General features: G+C 29.9%; 1 protein-coding gene across 1 annotated transcript in view; it reads right to left on the reverse strand.

Moving 5' to 3' along the window:
• The window catches only part of LOC108750669 (doublesex- and mab-3-related transcription factor 1A-like), a 65177-nt gene extending 54875 nt beyond the window's left edge, over positions 1–10302 (reverse strand). The window contains exons 1-2 of the mRNA XM_018490310.1: positions 9248–10302; positions 1319–1790 (exon numbers count right to left, since the gene is read on the reverse strand). Of these exons, the coding sequence (XP_018345812.1) occupies positions 1319–1579 (261 nt within the window). The 5' untranslated portion in view covers positions 1580–1790; positions 9248–10302. The remainder of the gene's footprint in view (positions 1–1318; positions 1791–9247) is intronic.
• Positions 10303–10884: the final 582 nt, after the last annotated feature.

Below are 10884 nucleotides of genomic sequence, written 5' to 3' on the forward strand. Positions count from 1 at the left end.
ATAAATAAATTAGTGCATAAGAAACGATTAATCTTTTTTTTTTACAATGCGTTCAAAACTGCCTCCAGAGGGGTATTTTTGAATATAAAGAGTGCTTTTTTAAAATATAAATAAAATATATATATTATAATATTTGCTTCAATGTGATTTATTATTATACATCAATATCTATAGCTACTAGCACAACAAAAATACAAATAGTTTCATTACATAGTAATTTATGAGCTGAGAAGAAAGTGTTCAAAACTACCCCCTATCCCTTATACATATACATACATATGTATGTATATATATATATATATAATAAATGAAAAATACATTACGGTTGCAATGTGCAGCATATTAGCAAAATTAAAAATTTATTTATTCTCAGATAAAGATTAATAGTTCGATTTCAATATAAAAATAAGTCGAAAATATAAATCAGTGTAACTCGAAGTTTATTTGCGCAATTTTTCAAAGTGACGAAATAAAGCTTTTAATGTATTCATAAATATAGATTTAGATTTCATAAATTAAATTGGAAAAAACAAAAATAAAAAAATTAGCAATTCCTTAATCCAATCCTTAATTAATAGTTCACAGTACTCATGCATTGCCCATCAAGATATTTTTGACGAGTCTCTCTAACGCGCGAGAAACTATATGCGATATTAAATTTTATTTCCATTTCGAAACGTTTCCAAAGACGTTACACTTTCTAACTAGTCTCATTTTAATGATATTAAATCGAGAGAGACACATTACATTTTTTTATACTTTGTAATTCCTCCTTCCAAGGAAGGAGTTAAAATTTTGAAAAAGTATTTCAATATATGTATATGTCATAAAATTTATATTGTTTAAAAATTTGTTTATGCACGCGTAAAATATAACAAATTCGTTTTAAAATAATTAATCGCTGAGCTCTGTATTTTAAATCGTTTAGAAATTGGAGCATTCTAAAGATATCGTAACTTCAGAATTCGCGTAATTAAAAAATTCCGTGTATTTTTCGAAAACATGATTTTAGCATTAAAACTTGATGAAAATACATGTCTTAATGTTACATATAAAAACAAAAAAAATGTTATGTTAATATTATGTATGAGAACAAAAAATTCCATTTTAATATTACGTATGAGAACAAAAAATATGCATTTTTCTGTCGTCCAATTTGATATGGACAATTGATAGTATGATATAGAGAAGGGGAAAAAATCCCGATATTTCCAATTATTTATCAAATCAATAAATATTTCATCAATTTTTTGCAACCGCAATGGTACCAAGTTTTCTATTGTCAAATCTTATGCCTTGAGAAAAGAAAAATACTAACCTCTTCGTGATTAATTTCTTTCTCTTTACTCAATTTATTCGCTCGTTTCCGAGCTATCTCGTCTGCCGCTATTCTCTGTTTCGCCAGAAAATAATAACAATCTGTACATGTGCATTTTTGATATTTGCAATACTTTTTGTGTCCCTCGAGCACAATTTCCAGTCCATGAACATCACATCGCCCGCACATTGGTTTCTTTCGCCCACTCTCCGTTCTAGGAATGTCTACTAACGAAGATATCCTTTTTTTCGCCTTACCCATATCGCTCGCAGAATATTAATGGATGAAAAGCCGATCTCCTGTTTCGTTGTCACAATAATCGTGATCGGCTTTCTTATTGAGATCGAAAAAACGTATTCGAACGTATCTGGTCTCGCTCAAATGAGATAACGGCGATAATTGTTATCTATTACTTTATATGTAGAATTGCAAATCTTTTGTATTGCCATCCAGATATCCATGACTCTATTTTCTGAAATACGCAATAAATTATTTTTATCGTTTAAATGATAAAAAAATAATTAAATAAATTATTTCAAGCTTTTTAAACAAATGACTTAGAAATAATATATTTAAATAGACACAAATAATTCAATATAACAAACGTTTCGGCTTACAAAGCCTTCTTCAGTAATAATATCAATGTCATAATCCCCCTAACGAACATATGATCTCCAATCCTATCGAACGAATTATTTCAAGTATAGTAATACTTATTACAACAGAGGCTATGTGTGTTTAGTTCTTATCAAAAGTCAGTATAGCATGTTATTATGAAACATTATAAAGAGAAAAAAAGGACTTCAGTCAAAAGATTGTTCCATAATGTTCAAGAACAGAACCTATCAAACTTCTCGACCACCATCGAGAATCCAGCCCATCACAGACTCGAACAAATCGCCCCGAAAAGCTTTCCCTCCACACAGCCATTCCACCAGACTCTGCAGAACAAGTCTACAAACCGTGATAAGCTCATTGATAAGATAATTATAGAATCAATCAAACTTACATACATAGCTCACATTAATTCGTATAAAATAATGTATTAAACCGCCAATTTCCAATCCAAGATTTTGACATTTTCCCAATAAAAATTGTGATTTAAATCAATAATATGTTTAGTGATCACTGAGTATTTAGACTCATCTAATTTTATATTATTGCAATGATCTTTACAATAATTACACACATTATACTTCTTATTCGTCTAACAATCAACTTCTATTTTAACGTACATATTGTTAGTGTTCACTTGGGATAGGTTTAATATTATTATTTTATACAAATTAACGTGAGTTATATAAGTTTGATGTATTTGATTTTTTAATCATTTATTTCTTATCATGGTTTGTAGATTTGTTCTGCAGAATGTGATGGAATGGCTGTGGAGGCTTCTCGGGCCGATTTATTCGGATCTGTGACGGGTTGGATTCTCGATGGAGCCGAGAAGTTTGGTAGGTGGTTCTGCTTTTGAACGTTTGGAACAATCTTTTGACTGAAGTACCTTTTTCTTCTCTTCATAATGTTTCGTAATAATATGCTATACTGACTTTTTGATATAAGAACTAAACACTAAACATACATCGCCTCTGTTGTAATAAGTATTATTTGAAATAATATTCATTCGATAGGGGATCAAATGTTCGTTAGGGAGATTATGATATTAATATTATCACTAAAAAAGGTTTTGTAAGTCGAAACGTTTGTTATGTTAAATTGAATTATTTGTTATCTATTTGAATATATTATTTTTAAGTCATCCTTTTAAAAAGCTCGAAATAAGTCACGATACCATTAAATTGTGTTGTAGTCATACGAGACCTGTATACTTTAATTTTAAAATAATTAAAATTCAAGAATTGTTAATAAACTGTGACAATATAATCATATCCTAGCAGATACCACAAAATAAGGAAAAGGCGACTTCATGAAAACTGATTTCATAAAGTGACTTTTAATACATCTAAATTTACAAAATGATCGTAATAATATCAATTGTACGCGAGTCAATCATTGTTCTATTATCATGATCAATGTAATATATCGTCAAATCCATAGAATACTTAATCTATATATATTCATGACGCAATAGATTCATGACGCAAAGTGACTTCTATTATTTATTTTCGCGATGATTGAAATTATAATAATTAAGAGCGTGCTAAATTCGATCGATTTATGAAACAACAAATGTTACTTAGAAAATAAAAACATACTTAGTATTACAGCATTATATAAAATATAATGATCGGTATTCATTTCAAAAAGATAAAAATAAAATCTTCGATTAATTAAAGTAACTAATGCAGAATCGCGTAAGTTTATCTGTATTGTAACTGGCACATGATATATTGGAAGCAAATTAGTAGTCGTATAAGTAATCTAATATTAAACAGCAATTAAACATTACGTGCCTATCGATGTTGGCTAGAATTGATGAAAAGGACGATATTATAAAAATATATCTCATGTCATTTGTTCTAAAACATTTGTGCAACAACGAAATTCGGCAAGACTTATTACTCATGTTTTTCAAGCCTCGAGATAAAAGATAGCCTGAAATGGATAGTGAATAGCTCTGGATCTCTACAAAAATCATGATAAATCTTGACATGACTAAAACTACTTATAAAGGACGGAGAGTCACGACCTCATGAAGGTAAAGATATGTTTCTCCTGGCATCGCTGCAGATGGTCATGGCAAGTGAGGTGAGGTAAAAAATACATCATACTACATCAAAACCTGTTTGGTTAAACATTTGTAAATGATGAAAGATCGCAAATCGCAGATAAACAGGACATTTAATTAGACTAAATAAAATAAAATTCAGATTCCCTAGATTTGATAAAAGATGTTGACTTAAAACTTATTAATTTCATCATAATAATTTATACCATGTAATGTTCACCATAATTAATTTATTATACATATATAATATAATTTTTGATAAATATGACTAAACATAAAATAATAAACTAATAAAATAGAGATACAATAAATTCGAATTAAAATTAATTATTTAAGACGTTTACGTTAATTAATGTATAAGAACAAAACAAAATTTATTAGATAAAATGTTAATACGTTTGCTTTCGCCTATAAAGTTTAGCCCCCACTTTTAGAATTTAATTTATTTTGAGAATTATGCTGAATTATATACTAGATTTGTGCTTCATCGTGCCCGAATAATAAAATCATCATATAAAAAATATAAAATCATTATGTTAAAAATAAAAATAGTAATTTTTAGGACAGTTCTCCACTTTGCGTTTTTTTCAATTATTTAATTGTACAAGGTTGTGCTAACTCTGTGCTAAAGCATCACCTAATAACTAATGCGAACGTAAACGTTGGTTGTATTCAAAATTGTCGAAAATTATTTTTTGTCATAACTTCTGTTGTTATTATGATTTAAAGATAATACTTAAGCTTAGCACAATGTTAGCACAATGTTAACTTAGTACAACCCAGTACAACTTAAAAAATTGTAAAGTGGAGGGTTGTCCTAAAAATCATTTTTTACTATTCTTTAACGTATTTTTCATATTACGATTTTATTATTCGGATATGAACCTAGCAATTCAGCACGATTTTCAGAATAAGTTACTTGTAATTTCGCATATAGACTTTCAAAAGCAAGAATGCCATAGAAGAAACATATTTCATGCAGAATCGCAGTACATAACCAATTATTTATTATATCATTACATTTTCTTTTCAAGAAACATGGAATCATGAAGGTATTTATTATTTAAAATTCCAAACATACTTCCTGGAAACTAAAGAATAATGTAAGTTGCAAATCACAACGCCGTATGTTACCAAGAAAGCAAGACAGACAAAATCATGCTTAAAAATAATTGCAGAAAAATGCATTACATCATACACATATATACACGTAATTGTTATATTAATGTTTATAAAACATCCAAAAATAAAAATCTTCGTAAATATAATATTATTTTCTATTATATCTTATAAATGAGGGTCTTATAGTCGCTTCGAAATATACATACATTATATATACGTAATTGTAATGATATTGAACAACTATACAATTTTCTTATATCTCTTATTGTATATTTCATGCGTGGTTATGTCTCAATTCCGCCAGTATAAATCATTACAAAATGTTATAAACTGACAATTTTTAAAAGTAGTTATAAAACGAAATCATTAATAGCCAATTAATTATAATATTGATACAATTAGATTATATTTTTTTAAATGCATATCTATGTATAAATCCCATGATAAATATTCAAGCTAAATGATAAATATTCTTTGCAATATTGGAGACTAAAATTATTTCTTCCATTTATAATATATAAACGTATATTTCCTTTTGCAATTCTAAGAACAACATTTAGTGATATATACTTCGTTGCGGCCGTATTTGTATCTCATTTTTTAAACGTAGAAACATTCAATTCATTATAAATTTTAAGTTTTAATGTTACTAACGTTGTAGAAAATCCGTCAGTAATGATATAATTCTTATGGCACAAGTCATATTGGTAGTGATTGTTGCTTTTCGATTGTTGCGTTACGATAATAATAATGGCGAGAATTTAAAATCCGTATGTGATACGCAAGTATCGCTTATAGAGTTAAATAATTCACAATATATTTCGCAGTTTCAACTAATCGATTATACATATACATCGGTTTATATTAACTAGAGGTAACACAAAATTTAGTATAGAATTGCAAAAAGAATCCCGAATAGCATAATAATTTTAATATTAAGATATTAAACTTGCATAATAATATTAAAGGATATATTCGCAATTAGTTACATAATCATTTAACTTTATTCGTGATTCTTAAAAAGAAGCACATCCAGAGAGATTTCAAAAATTTAATATATTTCTGTAATCATCATCTTTTTTCGATTACGCTTTATTTTTCTATTGTCAAAAAGATTCATGATATTTCTATTCAGTCTTGCACTGCATATTGCAAAGAACATTTATCTGCATAAATAATATGTAAAGACTTTAAAACTGAACTGTCTTGAAAACTTATCTTGTGCTAATTATATATAATATATTTAACTATATACGCGGTGCGAGAGAGAGGCTCGAGATAAATCATGCGTATGCTGTGTTATCGGGATATCGAATGCGATCTTCGCGAATAGATTCGCGATAAAGCAAGAAGCACAAGCGTGGTAAGAAGCGAATACATTCTGTCTAGTTACATTGTATCTCGTTGCAACTTTTTAACTAACGATGACTTCCTGGCACGTCGACAGAGATGCCATCGGTACAATCACTCGCAAAAGTCGTACTTTTAGGTAAACTACGAGAACAAAAAATTATACTTTCACTATAACACACACATACACTTTTGCAGTTTCTTGTGTACATTATTCTCATTTATGTTATCATCGCTCTCCTGAACTTTCTTATGTAATTATTTTATACTACTCTACTGTGCTTCAATGAAGTATATGCTGATGCAAAAAAGGATTAAAGTTACATATTTAATTCATATTTAACTTAAATGTAATGTTTCAGATAACATAAAATCAATAAAATTATATTAAAAATATACAATTATCTATTTAATATTTGCTTAAATACTTTCGCGAGTGACTGTATCGTGCGAGAGACCTCGCCTAATCTAACTCAGATTTCTTTTTAACTTTATTCTAATGTGTCGTCACACATTAACCTGTTGATCTGTGCGCACCTACTGTCCTCATTTTTTCTAAGTTTTTTATTCAAGAAATTTGCTGTTATTATTATTTTTATTATCAATATTATTATTGATATTTAATATCATCCTTATTTATAACATTATTACTCGTAGTTATGAGTAAAGTACTTATTATTGCACTGAGAAAAAATTCCGATTGAAAATGGACAAAAAATTTTGACCATATCAATCAGAATTCTAGTTATTCTTAGCTATAATTATAATAAATTCTGTCTTTTTTGACAGAATTCTACCTTTATAAGAAAAATCTGATTCGTTCATTTTCAACCAAAATTCTAATGTAACTAGACTGCTTTTCTAGTGTAGTTATTAGTAGAGTTAAAAAGTAACTAGTTACTTGTGACTAAGTTACAGTTAGGTCAGTTTTCACAATATATATGGTTATCTAAAAATTAAAGATTATCAAGAGATTCATTCATTGGATCTTAAAGACATTTTTTTCTTTTTCGGTAACTCTAACTTAACTTTGTTTCTTTTTCTGTAGCTGTAACTAAATTTGTATATACAATGTTGTTAGTTACATTTCTTTTAGTAACTTTTAGTAATAATTTAAATTATTTTTACACATTTTAAACTTATTTTTTGTTAATTTAACGTGATTGGTTAGAATCTAAATAGGTGCACTACTGCCGCTACTGGTTGTTAGAAGATAAAGGTTACATTCAGAAGACAAATAGTAATTTAATTTTGTTTATTGTTTATCTTATCTTTCGTAAACGAATTATCTCTACAAATATCATATTAATAATAGCGTTTTTACAATTTAATCCTCTTTATTGTCAATGTTATTATCTGCATGAACGTCGTAAGATAGTAAGACGTAAGCAGTAAGTAAGCAAAGCGAGTCAATCACAGTAGAGAACATCAAATTAATGTCTTATATTTTCTACTATGATTGACAGATTCGTTTATTGCTTATATCTTACTGCTTTACGTTTTTCTGTATTTCTGGTTTAACACTTTTTTTTTTTTAAATAAAATATAACATGTAAAAACGTAAATCAATCTTTTTTTTTTGCTAACCCTAGTAATATCAAAATGTTACTTACGTTAGTTGTTTTATAATAATAACGGAAAAGTAACTAAAAAACGACTCTCTGAGTAATTGTAACTGTAACTCGTTACTTTTTAAAATTAGCAATTTCTAACAGTAACTAGTTACTTTTTGAAACAAGAAACTAGTTATTTTTATAAAGTAACTTTCTAACTCTGAGGATTCATTATCAATATGGTACCTATATTAATTTGCATTAATACCAGTTGATTAATTATAGAACATATATATATATATATGATACAATACAGGAAATTTCATAATTTAACATATTGACAAAACAATATATTACTAATTGTAAATGTATGAGATTGTTAAAGACATCTCTAATATATTTTTAATATAATCTAATATAATCTCTCTTTATACAAAAACTAAAATCACAAGTTTTCAAGACAATCAAATATATTCGTAAAACGTTGCAGAAGAAGGAAGATTCTATAAAACACTGCAAACGTATATTGCGTATACATTTTTAGGATAATATTTTTCTTGCGTTCGACATCCGAATTTCGTTGATGTACACATTACAGTTTTCTTATAAGACTATCAACGCCTGAATAAAAAATTGCGCAAAACCGATAAATAAAGTGACAAGACTGAGATATAACTTTATAAACTACTGCGGGTCCAAAGTAAAATAAAACGAAATTGTATAACGCAAGAAAGCGCAAGTTTCCTTGTCTATAAGCAATTGAAACTTCGCGTCACTGAATTTGACGATAATATCATTGCACTTCAGGTAGGCATCATGATATATTGCCACACAAGGACCATGTCAAAATACATTGTATTTACAATAAATTTATAATGAATTTCTTCATTATAAATTATTGCAAGAGAAAGTAGTCGAAAGTTAATACCGGTAACACTCCGGACAAAGCTGCGCGCGCAAAAATAGAGTAACTTATTTTGATAATGCGTATATAAGGTTTTCTTTTAAAATAATTAATGCCAATTTAACTCTATTAATAAAAACGGTTATTTCTTTCTTTTTTTTACTTCTTTCAGTACTATGCTATTGCTAATTGCTTTTCTCCTTTGGTAATAGGAGTTGTTTATGCTTTACCGAAAGTTAGCGCGCGCAGCATTTACATTCAATTACAACCAGACAGGCAAAAACAAATTCTTTACGATGGAAGGAACTCACCCTGTCATCTGTCTTTCTTTCTCCCTTTCGCTGGCTCTCGCTGGCTGTTCCGTATAATGAAGGCTTTGGATAAATTGACGGTGCTCGCGTGAGGGTCCACTGGCTCTCGTCACACGCGAGCAACACTGTATCTAGTAATCACGCGAGATCCGCCGGTGCGGCTCGGCGCGGCGCACTTGATCGAGAAGAATCCCTTTATTCCGTTTGTATCTCGCATGCGGAATTCTTCTCGCGTAATTTATCCGCAGTACCCTGGGTAAATCATACATGCATCGAGTAAACGTTTTATTGTGGCGCCGCTTAACTTCGTTATGTAGTCTTTGCGATGCACTCACGTTGCGAGGGCACTTCGCGATCGTATACGCAATACGAGCAACGGGAGCAGGAGGAAATTAAGAGAGAGAGAGAGAGAGAGAGGGAAGGGAAAAGCGCGGCAGGAAATCTCCACCTCCGGAAATGAACAATTCTTTCTTCTTTTCCACCTTTCTCGTATAAGCTTTCTCGTATCTCGTCCTCTTTGCGCACCTTTTTTCTCTGCTTTATTCTCTTACAAGAAAGATACGTGCATATATATATATATATATCTCTCTCTCTGAATATTATTGTCCTTCAAATTATTTTTTTATTTTTTTGTACCATGCAGATACAATCTACGAGCACGAAGGTGCAAGCCGGCAAAAGATAAGTAATAGCGCAACAATTAAAGCGGGCGGCAAAACCGCGGGCACTCGTATCGCACACGCGCACTTCGTCCAAGGTTTCGTTTCTCCTCCGCAGTGCATATCATACTGGACTATCGCTCTTGGATCGTCCTTCAAACGCGGATATCTTTCCTCTCTACCCGTCGTCGACGTTGTCAAAATATCTTCATCAATTGGTAAATTCGCAAACTCCGAACTAGTTATGTGATTTCCCGTGAAATCGCTGCGCGAGTGCAATGATACCAGCGTGAGATTGCAATGCGGTGACGAAGAAAAAAAATAGCAAAGCGAAACGGGATACACAGTCGGGATCAGCCGAGAGACAGCTGTCAATACAAACGATGCGCACTTGCATGCAGTCCGTAACTTACTAAGCCCGCTGGTAACCAGGGGTAGTGAACGGGAGGGATTTTTCCCACCACTGAGCCATCTCCATCACAAGTGCAGCGGAGACCACGTGACTGGCTCGACAGTCTCGTACTTAAATAGAATGTAGGGCGCTATTGGGGCCCCGTATACATGTTACGATAATTTTCTTTTAGTATAATATAAAAAAATATATCAAAAACGATCAGATACGTGAGTGTACATTGATGTGTGTGTGTGTGTGTTATGAATAAAATAAATTGATTATTTTATTAACACATAAAATTGATATTATCTTTCCTCTCTTTGCAGTTTCATAAGATCCTTAAATCAAATTTCTTTAAATGCATATTATACATTAGAAGTAGCTCTAGAAAGCATGATCTGTGAAAAATAAAAGATTACAATTTTTATTTTAAATCCGTCCAAGCATTTGTAAAATTTATTACGTAGATTTAAAAAAATTAATAAATGTTATTATTATAACGATCTAACAAATAGAGTTGTTTTAAGATTAAGTAATATAAATTTACAAATAAATTAAAAAAAAATAAATTTTAGCTTTTGCTA

Source organism: Trachymyrmex septentrionalis, unplaced genomic scaffold (assembly GCF_001594115.1).
Source record: "Trachymyrmex septentrionalis isolate Tsep2-gDNA-1 unplaced genomic scaffold, Tsep1.0 scaffold37, whole genome shotgun sequence".
In the NCBI taxonomy this organism is placed as follows: Eukaryota; Metazoa; Arthropoda; class Insecta; order Hymenoptera; family Formicidae; genus Trachymyrmex; species Trachymyrmex septentrionalis.